A 23,571-nucleotide genomic window follows, 5' to 3' on the forward strand; every position below is an offset into this window, starting at 1 on the left:
TGTCTGGTCCCCGTGTCATAGAACTGTCTGGTCCGTGTCATAGAACTGTCTGCTCACTGTGTCATAGGACTGTCTGGTCCCTGTGTAATAGGACTGGTCCCTGTGTCATAGGACTGTCTGGTCCCTGTGTCATAGGACTGGTCCCCGTGTCATAGAACTGTCTGGTCCCTGTGTAATAGGACTGGTCCCTGTGTCATAGGACTGTCTGGTCCCTGTGTAATAGGACTGGTCCCTGTGTCATAGGACTGTCTGGTCCCTGTGTCATAGAACTGTCTGGTCCCCGTGTCATAGGACTGTCTGGTCCCTGTGTAATAGGACTGGTCCCTGTGTCATAGAACTGTCTGGTCCCTGTGTCATAGAACTGTCTGGTCCCTGTGTCATAGGACTGTCTGGTCCCCGTGTCATAGAACTGTCTGGTCCCTGTGTCATAGAACTGTCTGGTCCCCATGTCATAGAACTGTCTGGTCCCCGTGTCATAGGACTGTCTGGTCCCCGTGTCATAGGACTGTCTGGTCCCTGTGTCATAGGACTGGTCCCTGTGTCATAGGACTGTCTGGTCCCCGTGTCATAGATCTGTCTGGTCCCCGTGTCATAGAACTGTCTGGTCCCTGTGTCATAGGACTGGTCCCTGTGTCACAGGACTGGTCCCTGTGTCATAGGACTGGTCCCTGTGTCATAGAACTGTCTGGTCCCTGTGTCATAGAAGTCTGGTTCCTGTGTCATAGAACTGTCTGGTCCCCGTGTCATAGGACTGTCTGGTTCCTGTGTCATAGGACTGTCTGGTTCCTGTGTCATAGGACTGTCTGGTCCCTGTGTCATAGAACTGTCTGGTTCCTGTGTCATAGGTCTGGTCCCTGTGTCATAGGACTGTCTGGTCCCTGTGTCATAGAACTGTCTGGTTCCTGTGTCATAGAACTGTCTGGTTCCTGTGTCATAGAACTGTCTGGTCCCTGTGTCATAGAACTGTCTGGTCCCTGTGTCATAGAACTGTCTGGTCCCTGTGTCATAGAACTGTCTGGTTCCTGTGTCATAGAACTGTCTGGTCCCTGTGTCATAGGACTGTCTGGTCCCTGTGTCATAGAACTGTCTGGTCCCTGTGTCATAGGACTGTCTGGTCCCTGTGTCATAGAAGTCTGGTTCCTGTGTCATAGAACTGTCTGGTCCCTGTGTCATAGAACTGTCTGGTCCCTGTGTCATAGGACTGTCTGGTCCCTGTGTCATAGAACTGTCTGGTCCCTGTGTCATAGGACTGTCTGGTCCCTGTGTCATAGAACTGTCTGGTTCCTGTGTCATAGGACTGTCTGGTCCCTGTGTCATAGAACTGTCTGGTCCCTGTGTCATAGGACTGTCTGGTCCCTGTGTCATAAGACTGTCTGGTCCCTGTGTCATAGGACTGTCTGGTTCCTGTGTCATAGAACTGTCTGGTCCCTGTGTCATAGGACTGTCTGGTTCCTGTGTCATAGGACTGTCTGGTCCCTGTGTCATAGGACTGTCTGGTTCCTGTGTCATGGAACTGTCTGGTTCCTGTGTCATAGGTCTGGTCCCTGTGTCATAGGACTGTCTGGTTCCTGTGTCATAGAACTGTCTGGTCCCTGTGTCATAGAACTGTCTGGTTCCTGTGTCGTAGGACTGTCTGGTCCCTGTGTCATAGGACTGTCTGGTTCCTGTGTCATGGACGTAACAACGAGGATCTTATCGGTCGGAATGTTAGGGGGAGTTAGTTCCCGTCGTGTAAACTGGTGAGAGCGTGCGATCTCCCTGATCTTCCGAACAGGTAACTTAATCAAACTGAATTTTTTCACATAGCAGTAGTCTGTGCATATCAGAGCGGCAATACCCACAATACGGAATGAGTAGTGTTCACAAGGCGTGGACGTTCACTGCGAAGTGGAGAGAGGAAGGACTATGGATATTGCCCAAACTTAGCAAAGGAAGAATTTCTTTTCAAATATTAGCAGGTATGTTACTGAATACTTTTTTCCTCGAAGATATATGTTGCAATGCTTAATTAAAAGGAAAAACATTTTAAGAGGTTTGTTGTTGTTTTTTAGTTGTTTTTTGTTACGGAACAATGAACAGAACTCCAGACATATTTTCCTATTTCTTTGAGAGTATCAGTGTTTCTGTTGTATGGTGGTATCCTCAGTCTTTATCTGTCCGACCGTGGAGGCGGCTTCCATCCGGTGTCTTTGGTGAATCCCTTTATCGCTGCAGTAAATAACCCTGTTGTACATTATGTATGTGGGTGTCTGTATATTCAAATGGAAGTGTGTGTGTGCGTGCATGTGTGTGTATGTGAGTGCATGCGGCTGGGAAAATCACAAGATTTCAATCAGGATCAAAATCAGGTTCTACCACAAGTCTGACGCTCCCAAACCACCTGAAAGTTGCCAGGTGACTGATGACAAACCCTGTCATGCATCCTCATTTCTTTCCAGACAGACCACAGCCAAGGAGACAGCAGCCGCTGACTTCATTACTGTTTTTGCATATCTTCACACACACACACACACACACACACACACACACACACACATTACAAGACAAACTCTATGAATATGTTAAGATTGTCTTTTTTTTTATTTCCAAACTTGGTCCACTGAAATTGTCAAAATCTCCCCCAGATTTTTAGACAGAAGGCCACGATCACTCTATCATTCTAGGCCAGTAAGAAACACTATCTTGTGTGTGTGTGTGTGTGTGTGTGTGTGTGTGTGTGTGTGTGTGTGTGTGTGCATGCCTGTATGGCACTTGTGTCTGACAGCCAGACAAATACATAGCCGAAAAGGTTTGCAAGAAACCACTGTCCACAGGCACGAGTCAAGGTATCCCATGAAAGGAGGACGGAATAAAGACAGTTAAATCTGCAGGTGAAGAACCTGGAAGAAAGAGAACATTACCTGTCCCTAACAGGTGATGGGTGAAGAACCTGGAAGAAAGAGAACATTACCTGTCCCTAACAGGTGATGGGTGAAGAACCTGGAAGACAGAGAACATTACCTGTCCCTAACAGGTGATGGGTGAAGAACCTGGAAGACAGAGAATATTACCTGTCCCTAACAGGTGATGGGTGAAGAACCTGAAGACAGAGAACATTACCTGTCCCTAACAGGTGATGGGTGAAGAACCTGGAAGACAGAGAATATTACCTGTCCCTAACAGGTGATGGGTGAAGAACCTGGAAGAAAGAGAACATTACCTGTCCCTAACATGATGGGAATCAACAGGTCAAGAACCTGAAGACAGAGAATATTACCTGTCCCTAACAGGTGATGGGAATCAACAGGTGAAGAACCTGAAGATGGAGAATATTACCTGTCCCTAACAGGTGAAGGTAATCAACAGGTGAAGAACCTTTAGACAGAGAATATTACCTGTCCCTAACAGGTGAAGGTAATCAACAGGTGAAGAACCTTTAGACAGAGAATATTACCTGTCCCTAACAGGTGATGGGTGAAGAACCTTTAGACAGAGAATATTACCTGTCCCTAACAGGTGATGGGAATCAACAAGTGAAGAACCTTTAGACAGAGAACATTACCTGTCCCTAACAGGTGACGGGTGAAGAACCTGAAGACAGAGAATATTACCTGTCCGTAACAGGTGATGGGTGAAGAACCTGAAGACAGAGAATATTACCTGTCCGTAACAGGTGACGGGTGAAGAACCTGAAGACAGAGAACATTACCTGTCCCTAACAGGTGACGGGTGAAGAACCTGAAGACAGAGAATATTACCTGTCCGTAACAGGTGATGGGTGAAGAACCTGAAGACAGAGAACATTACCTGTCCCTAACAGGTGATGGGTGAAGAACCTGAAGACAGAGAACATTACCTGTCCCTAACAGGTGATGGGTGAAGAACCTGAAGACAGAGAACATTACCTGTCCCTAACAGGTGATGGGTGAAGAACCTGAAGACAGAGAACATTACCTGTCCCTAACAGGTGATGGGTGAAGAACCTGAAGACAGAGAACATTACCTGTCCCTAACAGGTGATGGGTGAAGAACCTGAAGACAGAGAACATTACCTGTCCCTAACAGGTGATGGGTGAAGAACCTGAAGACAGAGAACATTACCTGTCCCTAACAGGTGATGGGTGAAGAACCTGAAGACAGAGAACATTACCTGTCCCTAACAGGTGATGGGTGAAGAACCTGAAGACAGAGAACATTACCTGTCCCTAACAGGTGACGGGTGAAGAACCTGAAGACAGAGAACATTACCTGTCCCTAACAGGTGATGAAGTCTAAAGACAGACAATTCTCTTGCTGTGCCAGACTTTGTTGTCATCTTGACAGGAATATGTGTTGTGTATCATGGCTGCACTTTTTAAAAGTCCATTAATGCTGGGGAACAAAACCCCAGAGAATGAGTGAAAGTGAACCTGTAAGTGTTAAAAAATTTGATTATCAGCTTTAATTTGTAAGATTTCTGTCACTGGTATTTGACCCATTTGATAATGTCTCTTCTTGTTTGAGTGAAAGAGAATGTGTACAATACCAATCAACACCAAAAGAACAAGACAATAACTATGGGGCAGGAATACAATATAAACATATCCCTGTTATTAAAACCAACCTGAGGTTCCTGGAAGATACAGAATAAAGGACAAAATTACAAAGAATAAGACAGTCACAATTACACTTGAAAAAAACAAAACAAAACAAAAACAGTAAGAATGTGCTTTACACAGTGGTGACTATCACATCTGAATAAAAACTTTCATGATTCAATCGCAACAAAAATGCATCAAATTATACAAAGGTAATAAAAATCATCCACAACTTCAATCAAATATTTCTTTCATGAGGCCAGAATTTGTAGAGAAGAAAAAACAAACCAACAACTTCTAGACAATCCTGCTTCAAGCAAATATATGGCTTTATAATCATCTCTTGTGATAACTATTTCTCAATGCAGACATATTCTATGAAGCTTGAAGCTATTACTTGTCTCTAAAAGTCACCTTTTATTAAGCTTAAAACCATATCTCTGTAGTTATTATTATTATGCTGTAGTTTTATTATTATGCTAACATTTGCACAGACAAAAGAAATGTCTATACAGACATATATTTGAAGCTTGAAACAAACATATGTCTCAAAAGTCATTTTCATTATGCTTGAAACTAGCATGTCTATACAGTCATTTTTATGGAGCTTGAAACTATATATCTCTACAGTCATATATCTCTACAGTCGCATCTTTTTTTATGAAGCTTGAAACTAACATATCTCTACAGTCATCTTTAAGAAGCTTGAAACTTACATATGTGTCAATTGTTATCTTTCATGAAGCTAATACTTGAAGAGAAAACATATATCCAGAAAATTCTGATCACTGGTAATCTTCCATGAGGCAACTTCTGCAGACAAAATGATAACATGCAAATAACACACAGCCTAGTCATCAACCTGATTTTGTATACTGACGATTTTTCTTTATCCACGCACACACATATCTAATATCACTGAAAGCAGAAATGCACACACAAAAAAAGAAAACTATGCAAACACTCGTGCTTTGGATGATATTGAAAAGCAAAATAATTTATTGCACACACATGCCAATACATCCAAATCCCCCCCCCCCTCCCCACACCCCCTCCACTCTCCTTTCAAACCCCCATCACCTCCAAAAACACACACACGCACACACACACAAAATGAAAAATTGTTTGTTTTCAACTGCAATCCAGGTGCTGATGTGAATATCAGAAGACCACTGCTTGCAATGAAATAAATACAGCCACAATGGCACAGACACACCAGCAGACTGCCTCAGTGTCAAGTGGCAAGCACAATGCAACCTATCTACAGAGTACACACACACAATCAATTAATCAATGAATACATGGAAAGCTCACACTAGCTGAGTAAAAGTTGTTAATAAAATACTGCCTGATAAACCATGGCATAAAATAGAATAAGTGTGCACACTCACACACGCGCACACACACACACACACATATGCACAAACGCACATATTATACACACACACACACCCCCAATTACACACACACTGACATACCTCTATAAGGTAAATAGTCCCAGTAAACCAAAGTGGGGACGTGTTCAGAGGATAAGGGTGGAGATTGTTACTACCCGTACTTTCAAAGTTGACCAAGCTCTCCTGGTGCCTCAATCCACTCTGTGTCTACACATAAACAGATCACATATGTACGAAATAGACTTCACTTTAAGTTTAACCAAGTCCATCAAGTAATTTTCTTTAATTGTACTTAAATCTCTACAACCCTCCTTCTACCTGGTTTCCTCCAACTCACCATTTATCCACCACCTCCTCTCCTACCTTTTACATGATAACATTCAAATGTGAAAATGAATACTTAACAAAATGACTACAATAACCACTATGTGTGACGTGACGTTAAACAAAATTCCACTCCAATCCAACGTGTGCAAGATGTAAACCACAAATGGAAAAAGAACAAAAAAAAAAAAAATCAAAATTTCCTTTTATGCAGAGTTTTATCACCTATAAGCTTTCACTCTTGTGGTCCACTGTTTCTCTTCTTGTGGTCCATGATGACCTTCCCAAACCAGAAGACTTGTCACGTGTGACCCGAGATAAAGATCTCCATCCATCAAATCTTTCAAGCTGACTGCATTCACTGGTCAGTGAGGAGCTTTAAGCTGACTGCATTCACTGGTCAGTGGTGAGCTTTAAGCTGACTGCATTCACTGGTCAGTGAGGAGCTTTAAGCTGACTGCATTCACTGGTCAGTGAGGAGCTTTAAGCTGACTGCATTCACTGGTCAGTGGTGAGTTTTAAGCTGACTGCATTCACTGGTCAGTAAGGAGCTTTTAGCTGACTGCATTCACTGGTCAGTGAGGAGCTTTAAGCTGACTGCATTCATTGGTCAATGATGAATAAGCTGACTGCATTCACTGGTCAGTGAGGAGCTTTAAGCTGACTGCATTCACTGGTCAGTGAGGAGCTTTAAGCTGACTGCATTCACTGGTCAGTGAGAAGCTTTAAGCTGACTGCATTCACTGGTCAGTGAGGAGCTTTAAGCCGACTACATTCACTGGTCAGTGAGGAGCTATCAGTTCAGGCTGACAGCCGGGCAAGCATCTTTTTTCTTCTTCTTTTTTTTCAACAATGGCAGAAAAAACACCACATACATACACGGCCAGTGTGGATGTGTGCATGGTGGTGATGATTGTGAAGAGGGACTGGGGGAATGAGTGCACTTCCTTTTGAAGCGGGGTATTTCTTCCCCTGCTGCTCTCTCACGGCCCTTTCACACTTCTGTCTGTCTGTGTTCTCTATAGGTGGACACTTTTTTTGCCATTTTAGTATTTCAAATTGTGTGTGCATATGTCTGGGTTTGTTCCTGGCAAGCATCTATATAGTTTATCATGAAAACAGCACAGTAGAGGACACTACATAGGACTGAACAAAGAACAGGACTGAAAAACTGTAGTTAAAAGAAACGCTCTTGAGGCTGACGTGCTTATATTCCAGTAAATTTGTATGTAACTGCACAGCATTCCATTAATATCAATAACATGGAATATTGAAAATACTGAGATCAAACCAATGGAATAAAATGAACAAAATCACCACTCTTCACACACACACAAAACGCTTTTCTATGCAAATGTACACAAAATCTTGAGTCAAGTTGGAAAATAATGGCAAACCTTAGTTGTTGTTTTTAAAAATCAAGCACAAAAATCCAAACTGTTCTAATGATGGGCAAATGTTTTTAAAAATAAAACTTTTTTTCAATGGTAACCTTGGTGCAACGTGCAAAAATACACAAACATCCACCAGAAAAACATTAGAACCAAATAAAAAAAGAGTTATATACTGTATAAAATAATACCCATCCTTATGATAATATCCACCAATAATACCCATCCTTATGATAATATCCACCCAAAGTTCCACACCTGTATCACAAGACATCGATCTCAGGGACAAACCGACACACAACAAAAGAGCAGAACCACACAGCTGGTTCCATCTACAGCCTGACAGCCGTCACACAGCTGGTTCTATCTACAACCTGACAGCTGTCACACAGCTGGTTCCATCTACAGCCTGACAGCCGTCACACAGCTGGTTCCATCTACAACCTGACAGCTGTCACACAGCTGGTTCCATCTACAGCCTGACATGTCACACAGCTGGTTCTATCTACAGCCTGACACGTCACACAGCTGGTTCTATCTACAGCCTGACACGTCACACAGCTGGTTCCATCTACAGCCTGACACGTCACACAGCTGGTTCTATCTACAGCCTGACACGTCACACAGCTGGTTCCATCTACAGCCTGACACGTCACACAGCTGGTTCTATCTACAGCCTGACACGTCACACAGCTGGTTCTGTCTACAGCCTGACACGTCACACAGCTGGTTCCATCTACAGCCTGACACGTCACACAGCTGGTTCTATCTACAGCCTGACACGTCACACAGCTGGTTCCATCTACAGCCTGACACGTCACACAGCTGGTTCTATCTACAGCCTGACACGTCACACAGCTGGTTCTGTCTACAGCCTGACACGTCACACAGCTGGTTCCATCTACAGCCTGACACGTCACACAGCTGGTTCTATCTACAGCCTGACACGTCACACAGCTGGTTCCATCTACAGCCTGACATGTCACACAGCTGGTTCTATCTACAGCCTGACATGTCACACAGCTGGTTCCATCTACAACCTGACAGCTGTCACACAGCTGGTTCCATCTACAACCTGACAGCTGTCACACAGCTGGTTCCATCTACAGCCTGACATGTCACACAGCTGGTTCTATCTACAGCCTGACATGTCACACAGCTGGTTCTATCTACAGCCTGACACGTCACACAGCTGGTTCTATCTACAGCCTGACACGTCACACAGCTGGTTCTATCTACAGCCGGACAGCGGTCACACAGTCAGAGGCCTGATAGTCAGGAGCAGGAATGTAGACAGCTCCTCCACGCGGGGTGAACAGGATCCCGTTGCCCACACTGTCAGACACGGTGAATGGAGCATCATAACCCCCACCTCCTTCGCCCACATCTTCTGTCTGCAACATTAAAACGAAACAATATCAGCTTTTGTTTATACTCCAACCAACCGCACTGGGCCATATCAGGACTGTCAAACCATACAAATGCTCAACCATGTCAACATAAAACTGTTACATCTAAAAAAAATTAAATTAAAATTAAAAATAAAAAAAACAGCAAAAATCACCAAAAAAAACCCACAAAAATCTGTATATGACACATTATCCTAACCATTTAGCTCCTAAGTACAAATAAGACCAGGCCGTGCTGAGGACATCAGCCCTTTCACTTATATTATCACCCGATTACATAGGATTTAAAAGATAGTAAAATAGGAAAAAACAATACTTCAGAGCCAAACAAAAAATACATTAAAAGGCCATTTAGGCAAATAACACTGCAGAATTGACAGCTAGTGCCCATCCCAGTATTTACATTTTCAGTACCTATTCACCAGAGCAAAACAGCACAGATGAACATTACAGACAGCGGAAAGGAGAAAAAAGTGTCAAGGCTTGCTCAAAAAAAGAACGGGGAATGCACTGGAACAACAGTGAAGGAAGGAGAAAGGCAGAAAATGAAGACAGCAATGAAGGAAGGAAAAAGGCAGAAAATGAAGACAGCAGTGAAGGAAGGAAAAAAGGCAGAAAATGAAGACAGCAGTGAAGGAAGGAAAAAAGGCAGAAAATGAAGACAGCAATGAAGCAAGGAAAGAGGCAGAAATAAAGACAGCAGAAAATGAAGACAGCAGTGAAGGAAGGAAAAAGGCAGAAATAAAGACAGCAATAGAAAAGAGGAAATTTCTAGGAAGAATTTCCAGAAGGCGGGGATTGTTTTTATCCTGAAGGACCCCTGGCACTCCATGGGGGCAAACAGCTTGACCAAAGAGCTGTTGTTCATATAATGCTCTAAGATCAATCTTGGTATAAAACTGATTTACAATACACTTTGGGAATGAAGGAATAAAATGCTCTAAGATCAATCTTGCTATAAAACTGATTTACAATACACATTAGGAATTGAAGGAATAAAATGCTCTAAGATCAATCTTGCTATAAAACTGATTTACAATACACATTGGGAATGGAAGGAATAAAATGCTCTAAGATCAATCTTGCTATAAAACTGATTTACAATACACATTGGGAATTGAAGGAATAAAATGCTCCAAGATCAATCTTGCTATAAAACTGATTTACAATACACATTGGAATGGAAGGGATAAAATGCTCTAAGATCAATCTTGGTATAAAACTGATTTACAATACACATTGGGAATGGAAGGAATAAAATGCTCTAAGATCAATCTTGGTATAAAACTGATTTACAATACACATTGGGAATGGAAGGAATAAAATGCTCTAAGATCAATCTTGCTATAAAACTGATTTACAATACACATTGGGAATGGAAGGAATAAAATGCTCTAAGATCAATCTTGGTATAAAACTGATTTACAATACACATTGGGAATTGAAGGAATAAAATGCTCTAAGATCAATCTTGCTATAAAACTGATTTACAATACACATTGGGAATGGAAGGAATAAAATGCTCTAAGATCAATCTTGCTATAAAACTGATTTACAATACACATTGGGAATGGAAGGAATAAAATGCTCTAAGATCAATCTTGGTATAAAACTGATTTACAATACACATTAGGAATTGAAGGAATAAAATGCTCTAAGATCAATCTTGCTATAAAACTGATTTACAATACACATTGGGAATGGAAGGAATAAAATGCTGTATGATAAATCTTGGTATAAAACTGATTTACAATACACATTAGGAATGAAGGAATAAAATGCTCTAAGATCAATCTTGGTATAAAACTGATTTACAATACACATTTGGAATGGAAGGAATAAAATGCTCTAAGATCAATCTTGCTATAAAACTGATTTACAATACACTTTGGGAATGGAAGGAATAAAATGCTCTAAGATCAATCTTGCTATAAAACTGATTTACAATACACTTTGGGAATGGAAGGAATAAAATGCTCTAAGATCAATCTTGCTATAAAACTGATTTACAATACACATTGGGAATTGAAGGAATAAAATGCTCTAAGATCAATCTTGCTATAAAACTGATTTACAATACACATTAGGAATTGAAGGAATAAAATGCTCTAAGATCAATCTTGCTATAAAACTGATTTACAATACACATTGGGAATGGAAGGGATAAAATGCTGTATGATAAATCTTGATACAAAATTGATTTAGTGAACACAATAGAAATGTGGGTTATAAAATGATGTATGACCAATCTCAATATAAAACTGATTTAGTGAACATATTAGAAAAGGAAATAAAATGATACATGATAATCTTGGTATAAAACTGATTTAGTGAACATAGAAAAGGAAATAAAATGACACATGATAAATCTTGGTATAAAACTGATTTAGTGTATACATGAGAAACAGTGGGAAATGTTTCTTTAAGCTGGCGTGTCCCTCAATGTGCTTCCCCTTCCCCTTTCACTAACTCCTGACTTGACATAAAAATACACAGCATATACACAGACGTAAGCATGATGGGTGCAGGTGCCAGTGTGCACATGCCTGTAGCTGTCAACCACTACCTGCCTTGTTCTGTTCACCATCAGTCAAAACTTCTTTGTAACAGCAAAAACAAGAACAAAAGACAACTCCACGCCGAGTTTCTGGGCTGAACAAATTATTTCCCATTTACATGAACAGTATTCTGTTTGATATCCATTCTGGACGTCTTTCTATGTCTTTGTCTCTCTGTTCTTTCTTTGCCTTTTCCCTTCATTTTGAATACTTCATGTAGAATTATGTCAAAACATCCAGTTCAGAGTTTTGTTGCTGTCAGCTTCATACCTGATACACTAGTTATGTTTGATGTGATTTGGATTCTGTATTATTGTCATATGGATTGATAGGCAGAAAGACAGACAGATAGATAAATACATGGATAGACAGATTAATAGATAGATAGATAGACAGACAGATAGATAGACAAACAGACAGACAGACAGTTTCCTCATGCTACTTAATTTCCTTCATCTTTTTTTTCTGTGCGTACAAAAGGTTACAAAAAATGCCTATTTTGTACTGTTCTGAACTTGCAAAGGAAGCAGAATACAATTTGACACAGCTGGAATTCATGCACAAGCCAATCAAAGTAAAAGCATGTGGAGAGAGAAAAAAAAAAAGCAAAGTAAGAATAACATTACAGCAGCACGATGAAATGTTCAGATGCAAGAAAATGACAAAGTAAGAATAACATTATGGCATGATGAAATAATCAGCATGAAAATGACAAAGTAAGAATAACATTATGGCATGATGAAATAATCAGCATGAAAATGACAAAGTAAGAATAACATTACGGCAGCATGATGAAATAATCAGCATGAAAATGACAAAGTAAGAATAACATTACGGCAGCATGATGAAATAATCAGCATGAAAATGACAAAGTAAGAATAACATTACGGCAGCATGATGAAATAATCAGCATGAAAATGACAAAGAATAACATTACGGAAGCATGATGAAATAACCAGCATGAAAATGACAATGTTCAAGCACAGTATGAACAACAGGGGAGAGAAAGTCCAACATTATCATGGAGGATATTTCCTGTCACCCATCTCATGTAATAAACATACATCCTTTTTCAAACTGAGCAAGCAGTTGGGGCAGTCAGTGGAAGGTAAAGATGAGCAGGTAGAAACAGGTGAACCGGACAGAAGGGAACAAGGTGAGGTGGGTGTGGCCACACAGGGAACAGTGAACAACAAACTGGGGGAGAGAGGAGACAGGGGAGAGAAGGAGCAAGGTGAGGTGGGTGTGGCCACACAGGTAACAGTGAACAACAAACTTTTGGAGAGGAGAGCAAGCAGGTGTGGGGGGCCACAGGAACAGTAACAACAAACTGGGAAGGGGAGAGAGGGAAGGAGCAGGTGAGTGGGTGGGCACACAGGGAACAGTGAACAACAACTGGGAGAGGGAGAGAAGACAAGGTGAGGTGGGTGTGGCCACACAGGGAACAGGAACAACAAACTGGGGGAGAGGGGAGAGTAAAGGAGCAAGGTGAGGTGGGTGTGGCCACACAGGGAACAGGGAACAACAAACTGGGGGAGAGGGGAGATAAGGAACAAGGTGAGGTGGGTGTGGCCACACAGGGAACAGTGAACAACAAACTGGGGGAACAGGGAACAACAAACTGGGGGAGAGGGGAGATAAGGAACAAGGTGAGGTGGGTGTGGCCACACAGGGAACAGTGAACAACAAACTCGGGGAGAGGGGAGAGAAGGAACAAGGTGAGGTGGGTGTGGCCACACAGGGAACAGTGAACAACAAACTGGGGGAGGGGGGAGGGGGGAGAGAAGGAGCAAGGTGAGGTGGGTGTGGCCACACAGGGAACAGTGAACAACGAACTGGGGGAGAGAGGAGAGAGGGGAGAGGAGCAAGGTGAGGTGGGTGTGGCCACACAGGGAACAGTGAACAACGAACTGGGGGAGAGAGGAGAGAGGGGAGAGAAGGAACAAGGTGAGGTGGGTGTGGCCACACAGGGAACAGTGAACAACAAACTGGGGGAGAGGGGAGAGAGGGGAGAGAAGGAGCAAGGTGAGGTGGGTGTGGCCACACAGGGAACAGGGAACAACAAACTGGGGGAGAGGGGAGAGGAGCAAGGTGAGGTGGGTGTGGCCACACAGGGAACAGTGAACAACAAACTGGGGGAGAGAGGGGAGAGAAGGAGCAAGGTGAGGTGGGTGTGGCCACACAGGGAACAGTGAACAACAAACTGGGGGAGAGAGGAGAGAGGGGAGAGAAGGAGCAAGGTGAGGTGGGTGTGGCCACACAGGGAACAGTGAACAGCAAACTGGGGGAGAGGGGAGAGAGGGGAGAGAAGGAACAAGGTGAGGTGGGTGTGGCCACACAGGGAACAGTGAACAGCAAACTGGGGGAGAGGGGAGAGAGGGGAGAGAAGGAGCAAGGTGAGGTGGGTGTGGGCACACAGGGAACAGTGAACAACAAACTGGGGGAGAGGGGAGAGAGGGGAGAGAAGGAACAAGGTGAGGTGGGTGTGGCCACACAGGGAACAGTGAACAACAAACTGGGGGAGAGGGGAGAGAGGGGAGAGAAGGAACAAGGTGAGGTGGGTGTGGCCACACAGGGAACAGTGAACAAGCAAACTGGGGGAGAGAGGGAGAGAGGGGAGAGAAGGAGCAAGGTGAGGTGGGTGTGGCCACACAGGGAACAGTGAACAGCAAACTGGGGGAGAGGGGAGAGAAGGAGCAAGGTGAGGTGGGTGTGGCCACACAGGGAACAGTGAACAACAAACTGGGGGAGAGGGGAGAGAAGGAGCAAGGTGAGGTGGGTGTGGCCACACAGGGAACAGTGAACAACAAACTGGGGGAGAGAGGAGGAGAGGGGGAGAGAAGGAGCAAGGTGAGGTGGGTGTGGCCACACAGGGAACAGTGAACAACAAACTGGGGGAGAGGGGAGAGAGGGAGATAAGGAACAAGGTGAGGTGGGTGTGGCCACACAGGGAACAGTGAACAGCAAACTGGGGGAGAGAGGAGAGAGGGGAGAGAAGGAACAAGGTGAGGTGGGTGTGGCCACACAGGGAACAGTGAATAGCAAACTGGGGGAGAGAGGAGAGAGGGGAGAGAAGGAACAAGGTGAGGTGGGTGTGGCCACACAGGGAACAGTGAACAACAAACTGGGGGAGGGGGGAGAGGGGAGAGAAGGAACAAGGTGAGGTGGGTGTGGCCACACAGGGAACAGTGAACAACAAACTGGGGGAGAGAGGAGAGAGGGGAGATAAGGAACAAGGTGAGGTGGGTGTGGCCACACAGGGAACAGTGAACAACAAACAGGGGGAGAGAGGAGAGAGGGGGAATAAGGAACTAGGTGGACGGTGGGTGTGGCACACAGGGAACAGGTGAACAACAACTGGGGAGGAGAGAGGAGGAGTGGGGAGATAAGGCACAAGGTGAGGTGGGTGTGGCCACACAGGGAACAGTGAACAGCAAACTGGGGGGAGGGGAGAGAGGGGAGAGGAAGGAACACGGTGAGGTGGGTGATTGGCCACACAGGGAACAACAAACTGGGGGGAGAGGGGAGAGAGGAACAAGGTGAGTGGGGTGTGGCCACACAGGGAACAACGAAACTGGGGGAGAGGGGAGAGAAGGAACAAGGTGAGGTGGGTGTGGCCACACAGGGAAACGTGAACAACAAACTGGGGGGAGAGGGGAGAGGGGGAGAGAAGGAGCAAGGTGAGGTGGGTGTGGCCACACAGGGAACAGGGAACAACAAACTGGGGGAGAGGGGAGAGAGGGGAGAGAAGGAAGAAGAACAAAACATGAGAGGGGGAGGGGCATGAGACTGCTTCCCCTCCCTCCCCTTCCTGACTCATTTTCTAGGTTCAGCCTTCCCCCCACGATGCATCTCAAGAGACACATTGCTCCAGCTGTATACAGGAGAACCTGGAAACTCCAGTCCTGGGTCACAATCACGAGGTGGGACCAGCCAAGCCTCCTGACTCTGGCCATTGCTGGGTGGGGTATGAGGCATAATGACCAGTGGCCATTGCTGGGTGGGGTATGAGGCATAATGACCAGTGGCCATTGCTGGGTGGGGTATGAGGCATAATGACCAGTGGCCATTGCTGGGTGGGGTATGAGGCATAATGACCAGTGGCCATTGCTGGGTGGGGTATGAGGCATAGTGACCAGTGGCCATTGCTGGGTGGGGTATGAGGCATAGTGACCAGTGGCCATTGCTGGGTGGGGTATGAGGCATAGTGACCAGTGGCCATTGCTGGGTGGGGTATGAGGCATAGTGACCAGTGGCCATTGCTGGGTGGGGTCTGGGTGGGGTATGAGGCATAGTGACCAGTGGCCATTGCTGGGTGGGGTATGAGGCATACTGACCAGTACAAGTCTGAACCCAGCACATTTCTTCTATCATATCATTTCAATGCAATGTTTCTGTCCATATCTTCTTTACTTAATTTCGTGTCAAAGGAAAGAAATGCAACATATTTACTATAAAAATAATCCAAATCTTAACTCTGTTTAATTAGTAACACCAAGCAGAAGCATTTCCCAGCCTTCCCAGGCCCAGCCCTCAAAACAGTCAATAAAATCACAATCAGAATCAAATTCAAATGTCAATTAAACTTTAACAAGATTTATAAAACACTTATGCAGTAACACATACCACACACACAGAATAAACAATAAATAAAACAAAACAGAGCAAGAAATTGAATTAATTCTCTATGGGATGATGTTTCTGGCAGCAACAATAAATTTTCCAACAGTTTGTCTTCCAGAATCAGCTGACTGTTTTAACAGCAGTTGGAAGGTATTTTCTGGAATTCTGTGATATAATTCTTCCATAAATTCTGTGTATATTTTGCAATGATCTAAGAAATAATATTAATCTTCAACTGTTTGACACTGCAGGCACAGTCTCTTTTAGGGGTGGGGTTTGGGTGGGGGGGGATGGATGTTAAAATATCTACCCTTTTTCTACTGCGAAATTATGACAAGTTAATCTTAATATGCACAGTGATATGAATTCAATGTAGTGATGGCTGTAAAAGGCACTGAGACCTCCATTTAGCATAAGCATAATAGTACAATCAATAGTAATCCACAGCATGTGCATGATAATAAAACTAAAAGCAGAATTAAACAAACTTGCATGCATATATCACATATACAACACACGACTGCAACGAAAATCAGTAACCAATTAATTTCAGCTGAGCTGCAGTTTTTCCAAGAATTAAATTTCACACACTGGATAAAAGAAAGACAAAAATGAAAGAATGCATTGGAGGGCAAGGGTGTGTGGGGGGTGGGGGGCACCCATAAATAAGAGGGTAAGGGGGGGGGGGGCACCCATAAATAAGAGGGTAAGGGGGGGGGGGGCACCCATAAATAAGAGGGTAAGGGGGGGGGGGGGGCACCCATAAATAAGAGGGTACCAAATCAAACTAAATGGCCACATGCACAGCGCACAGAAAAGGGAAGCTATCCCATTCTCCATGTTTACTTTTCTTTATCATGTCAAACAGGCCCAAGCCATGGCCACAGTGTTTGTTCCCTGTTGTTGAAGATATAAAATGGCCAAAGCTGAGTCATCAACACTCAACAAGAACTAAACACACATAAAACTGGCAAGGGTCAGGTTTGCAAGTCAGTTGCTTTTTTTTGCTTTTTTTTTAATAAATCAAAAAAAGAAGGGAAGACAATCTACTTGTGAATTTAAAGGACTTTAATATGTACTGCTTTTGTGAAGCGGGGAAAGCTAGCCTTGCAAGTGACTAAAAGACAAAATGAAAAGCATCACACCTAACAAGCTAAAGGCAGAACAAAACAAAAACATCTACACTGTGTCAAGTCCACCCACTGTTGACTCCATGGCCAAGGTAGATATAACAGTGCCCCTGGGAAAGAAAGATGATAGCTGAGCCAGTGTTTTGGCTCTAAACTTTGGCCAGGGCAAACACACTAGCTGTAACTTGGACCAGTTTGACATATGTTATAGTATCTGACACCAAATGTAGTCTGAATAAATAAGAAAAACATCACACTAATGCCATTAGTTATAGACGCTCTTTATCTATACAATACTGGTTATAGACGCTCTTTATCTATACAATACTGGTTATAGACACTCTTTATCTATACAATACTCAACATTGCTGACAGCCCTCACACCAACTGGAAAATCCAAATTCAATCGGGACAGACAATGAGTACAACATCCAATGAAGCACAAAGCATGTAGATAATGCAGTACAAACATGAAAAACATATCAAGCATAACATCTGTCTCAGCCGAAAAGCCATTACCACCCCTGCCGCTGAGAAGCAAATGCAGTAAAGGAAAAGGACAACCTGAGACAATACAATGACTGTAACACACATCAGTTACCTGTGATTTTCACTCCTGAATGAGAGGCTAGGAAGAAAAGCAGGCGAAAGAACAAATCACACACTGAACAGCACTTCATTTCAACTGGCAGTAAAACAATACTCAGTGAAAAGAACAGCACTTCAGTTTAACTGGCAGTAAAACAATACTCAGTGAAAAGAACACTTCAGTTTAACCGGCAGTAAAACAATACTCAGTGAAAAGAACAGCACTTCAGTTTAACCGGCAGTAAAACAATACTCAGTGAAAAGAACAGCACTTCAGTTTAACTGGAAACTCAGTGAAAGACGGCACTTCAGTTTAACTGAAAACAATACTCAGTGAAAAGAACAGCACTTCAGTTTAACTGGCAGTAAAACAATACTCAGTGAAAAGAACGGCACTTCAGTTTAACTGGCAGTAAAACAATACTCAGTGAAAAGAACGGCACTTCAGTTTAACTGGCAGTAAAACAATACTCAGTGAAAAGAACAGCACTTCAGTTTAACTGGCAGTAAAACAATACTCAGTGAAAAGAACAGCACTTCAGTTTAACCGGCAGTAAAACAATACTCAGTGAAAAGAACAGCAATTCAGTTTAACCGGCAGTAAAACAATACTCAGTGAAAAGAAAAGCACTTCAGTTCAACTGGCAGTAAAACAATACTCAGTGAAAAGAACAGCACTTCAGTTCAACTGGCAGTCAAACACATCACTCACATGCATGCACACAAACAATTCACCAGCCAAGAAGAAATTCCTGTCACCCTGAAGATTACACTATAATATGATTTGGATGCCATTTTTGTCCCATGTGAAGTTCTCTCAAAAGGGAATAAATGTGACTTTATTTGGTCTAGATATTTCATAGTAATTCTATTCAAATAACTGATTGCTTTATCTTAATGTGCACTTTTCTTTCTGTGTGTGCTTTTTAACTCTATTGAGACGTAGTTAAATATTGCATGTAGTTTTACTGTGATGGGCAAATATGGGCATATTTGAAAAATTCAACACACTTTCACACAGAGACAAAGACACACAAATTATATATCACTAGAAAGTTTACCATCTCTTCTTTTAACATTTTCAAACAGTTTTCTCATTAAATGCTGCTAAATTTTTTTTTTTTTTTAATGTTTTAAGTTATGTCACTAAGTACTCACCAGGCATGTCATATCCATCAGCTAATCCACAAGGCAGCATATGATGATTTTCTCACACAGTAAGGTTCCCTGATTCTTATGAATCAGTTTGAAGTCAAATGTTGCACAACAAACTGTTAAAAAAATAAAAGATCACAACACTGGAAAGAGAGAAAGAGAAAAACCATGTGAATCCATCACTTGAAAAAAAAAGGGGTGGGGTGGGGGGGGAAGCCCTATTTACACATTTCTGCTGCAGCTAGATTATTATTTGTGGTAGTCCTTGACTGTGTGGAACACCTCAAAGCATGGAGCAGCACAGAGGGGCACTTTACACTGTTTGCACACGATTGTGGCAGCTTTTTTTTTTGTTGTTGTTGTTCACGTCTTGACGTGACGCTCCTTGTGCTTTGTGTTTGGCGTAACACACCTTGCACCCTCTCTGTTTTCCTGGTCTGCTGCTTCTTGGTGGGTGGAATGTTAGCAGGCCAGTGACTGCCTGGCCTCAGTCTCCCCATGTCTGCTCCTGTGTCTGGCAGATCTCCTCCTCATGCGTGTAAAGTGTTTTGAATTTCTGTAACAGACAGTCCTGTCATAAGAAAAAAAGAAGAAAAGCTTTTGCATGTATTGCAAAAAAAGGGCAAAAAAGAAAAGAAAAAACCAAATGCAAAATAAACATCAATAATATTACACAGCATATACACATGCATGATTCAGGAGTGACAGTATAAATAACACACATGCACAGACACGCCCATACATAATACACTGACACACCCATTGCACAGACACACACCCACACAATTTAATAAGTGCACACACACAAAATGATAATTTTACATTAATATATACAAATTATTCATTAAAAATGGTAAAAATCAACATTATTTACACAAGAAATAAATGAGCAAAGTATCAAATTGTAAACACACTCACCACAGGAGTGGGCGTGTCTGGAAAGTCAGTGAGAGTCCTGGGGTCCCAGTGAAAGGTGCAGCCAGTGGGAAGTTTGTCAGGTCTTTTACTCTTGTTCCTCATCGTCAATATCTACAGTCATCAAGTCATCTTGTCTTGCAGTATGGCTGTGACTTGTGTCACTGTCGATTTCTGTCTCAGCGTCGTAGGGGTCAGTCAGCAAAGTTTCGTCGTCACTTTCAAAATCATCATCTGGTACTAACTGAATGTCATCATCATCATCAGAAAAATCATCAGAATTCGTCACCAGTGTCAAGGAGGTCACGTTCAATGTCTGATCCTTATTCTGTCACAATTTTGACAGCCTCACGCAGGGAGTACATTCGTCTCGGCTGCCATATTGGTTATGAAAAGATTGACCTTTCACCCAGTCTAGAAAAGTCTAGAAAAAAATCCTTTCTGGCGGTTAACAGTCAAGGGGAAATAACTCGGTTTTTCCTAGACTGATCCCTCAAGACAGCCTGATTAGTTTCCCTTTAATTGAACACTGCTGAGTGTATGAAAAAAAATTCTGCGATCTGCCGAACGCTACATTACGGCACGTCATTCTGAGCGGACAGAGCGCTGGCGCCAAGCACCAGCACATCTCCAATGAGTTAAGGGTGGTAGTTGTGTGAATGTGTGAAGTCATTCAGCACTTCACCCAAGATAAAGAATAATTTGTTCAAGCCATGCCAAATAACCATATCTAGAGTTTTGTTACAGACAGTTGTTCAAGATGCACACAAGACTGGTCGTTCTCCTCTGATTTTGTGCAGACTCAAGTTCTATCTTTATAATGTTTTACTGTGACCAAACAGCATTAGATCACAAACCTTGGAGATCTGGCACAACACTGTAAGTTTTGTTTTAACAAACATGTAATTCAATTCAAAGTTGTGTTCAGTGTAAAAATCAAAGCAATTGTAATATTTCTGCACTGGACATATAATCAGGCATCAAATTACTGAGTATATCTAAAAGAGGCACCTTGATCTTAACATCTAGCTTAAATCACATTTTCAGTTTGGTTTCGGTCTATAAAACTAACAACCTGAAGTACTCTATAATGTCTCTAGGTTTTCAAATTCTCATAAAGAATAAAAATGTATGACAGCACCCACCCACAAACTTGCCCAACTATACAAAGCAACATGCAAAGCAGACAGCCAAAACAAAGTGTCCAGTTGACTCACTTTACAGTTCACATTACTGAACTTAAGATGCATGATTATACCTCTCAGGAGAGGACTTTGGAGCACACACACACACACACACACACACACACACACACACACACACACACACACACACACAAAGTGACCATGGAACTGATATTCAAATCATCTAGGTGACTTTTCTCCCATGGTCTCTCTCATGTGCATTCAAGCGAACACATACACGTGCACACAAACATGCATCAGTTCTTACATATATATGATAGTCAGTCGTGTCCGACTATGACCAGCAGAACAGCAGAGGAGGCAACTGCTGTTCCGACTATCTGGGCTAGAGTTTGATTATAGTGGAGAGTGTCTTGCCCAAGTTACATCTCCACTCTCTCGGCCAAGAGGGTTTTAGGACAGTCGGCGTTGGGAATCAGTTCTTACAAACATACACCAACCTCTGCATTGCATGCCCGGTCACTGCCGGGCGTCCCATCAACAGCAGTGACTTCAATGGACGTGGAGTTGTCCCTCTTGGTGTTTTCCCGGACAGACAGCTGGTGGGACTTGGCCAGGAGGTCTGCGTGCAGGTAGGCTGGAGGTCCCACCACGCTGAGCAGCACAGGCAACAAGGCCAGGCCGTGGAACAGGCCGAACAGCACCACCGTGGAAAACACCTGCCGACACCATCACAGATGCCAACGCCTGTCAACTGTTTGAAGGAACAAAGGAAAACACCTGCCGACACAATCACAGATGCCAACACCTGTCAACTGTTTGAAGGAACAAAGGAAAACACCTGCCGACACCATCACAGATGCCAACACCTGTCAACTGTTTGAAGGAACAAAGGAAAACACCTGCCGACACAATCACAGATGCCAACACCTGTCAACTGTTTGAAGGAACAAAGGAAAACACCTGCCGACACCATCACAGATGCCAACACCTGTCAACTGTTTGAAGGAACAAAGGAAAACACCTGCCGACACCATCACAGATGCCAACACCTGTCAACTGTTTGTAGGAACAAAGGAAAACACCTGCCGACACTATCACAGATGCCAACACCTGTCAACTGTTTGTAGGGACAATCAGCAAATTTGGGAACACTCGGACTCTGAGCCACATCAGCAAATGTACATTTTATCTACAAGGCATACAAACAATGTAAACACACACACACAATTAGCTGAGCATCATCATGGGAGACCAACGTTGGTAGTGACTGCCATGGCCTGGTGATTGATAGGTCCAGAGCGTCTGGGTAATGTTGCCACAGGAAAGCAGGTGACCATGCTAAGTAGTCAAAAATTAACTCCTGGGAACAATTTTGACGCTGGTGTAACGTTGGAACAAAATGTGATCGAGCATAACAAAATACAGTGAAACAGTTAGCATTTCTGCACAATGCACCTGGCTTCAGTCCACTCTCTTCTTTTGGATCACTGTCAGTCACAACACCTGACAACACAACACACCTCCCTTCAGTCCACTCTCTTCTTTTGGATCACTGTCAGTCACAACACCTGACAACACAACACACCTCCCTTCAGTCCACTCTCTTCTTTTGGATCACTGTCAGTCACAACACCTGACAACACAACACACCTCCCTTCAGTCCACCCTCTTCTTTTGGATCACTGTCAGTCACAACACCTGACAACACACCTCCCTTCAATTCACTCTCTTCTTTTGGATCACTGTCAGTCACAACACCTGACAACACACCTCCCTTCAGTCCACTCTCTTCTTTTGGATCACTGTCAGTCACAACACCTGACAACACACCTCCCTTCAATTCACTCTCTTCTTTTGGATCACTGTCAGTCACAACACCTGACAACACACCTCCCTTCAATTCACTCTCTTCTTTTGGATCACTGTCAGTCACAACACCTGACAACACACCTCCCTTCAGTCCACTCTCTTCTTTTGGATCACTGTCAGTCACAACACCTGACAACACAACACACCTCCCTTCAGTCCACTCTCTTCTTTTGGATCATTCCCCTGGAAATGAAAATGCATACTGAATTAACCATGTAAGCAAAATGTGAGTCCGATATCTGCATGTTTGCTGCAGGTAAGTGCATATGAATGTGAGCACAAGTGTGGTGAGCACAAAATTATGAAAATTCTGGAAGTGCTGCTGTTTCAGCATCAAATTCACATGCAATGGAACCCAAATAATACCAATATAGAGATAACACAATGACCTGCTTTGAGCAAGCAAATTTTGCACTCAAAGCCAACATGCTTCTGTTTCTCAGCACAAACACTTCTCTTGTCCTTTGAAACTAACAAAGCAGACTCACTGTTGTTCACACTTTGAAAT

General features: G+C 43.2%; 1 protein-coding gene across 2 annotated transcripts in view; it reads right to left on the reverse strand.

The window, feature by feature from the left end:
* Positions 1 to 8,560: 8,560 nt before the first annotated feature.
* Positions 8,561 to 23,571, reverse strand: part of LOC143280410 (patched domain-containing protein 3-like) — a 58,124-nt gene continuing 43,113 nt past the window's right edge. The window contains exons 18-20 of one of the 2 annotated variants that reach the window (XM_076585045.1): positions 21,692 to 21,910; positions 17,990 to 18,016; positions 8,561 to 9,062 (exon numbers count right to left, since the gene is read on the reverse strand). In XM_076585045.1, coding sequence (XP_076441160.1) covers positions 17,999 to 18,016; positions 21,692 to 21,910 — 237 coding nt within the window. In that variant the 3' untranslated portion in view covers positions 8,561 to 9,062; positions 17,990 to 17,998. Of the gene's footprint in view, positions 9,063 to 17,989; positions 18,017 to 19,331; positions 19,688 to 21,691; positions 21,911 to 23,571 lie in introns of those variants that run through there. The other variant, XM_076585044.1, reaches the window with a different exon arrangement.

This window comes from Babylonia areolata, chromosome 3, assembly GCF_041734735.1.
Source record: "Babylonia areolata isolate BAREFJ2019XMU chromosome 3, ASM4173473v1, whole genome shotgun sequence".
Lineage (NCBI taxonomy): Eukaryota > Metazoa > Mollusca > Gastropoda > Neogastropoda > Buccinidae > Babylonia > Babylonia areolata.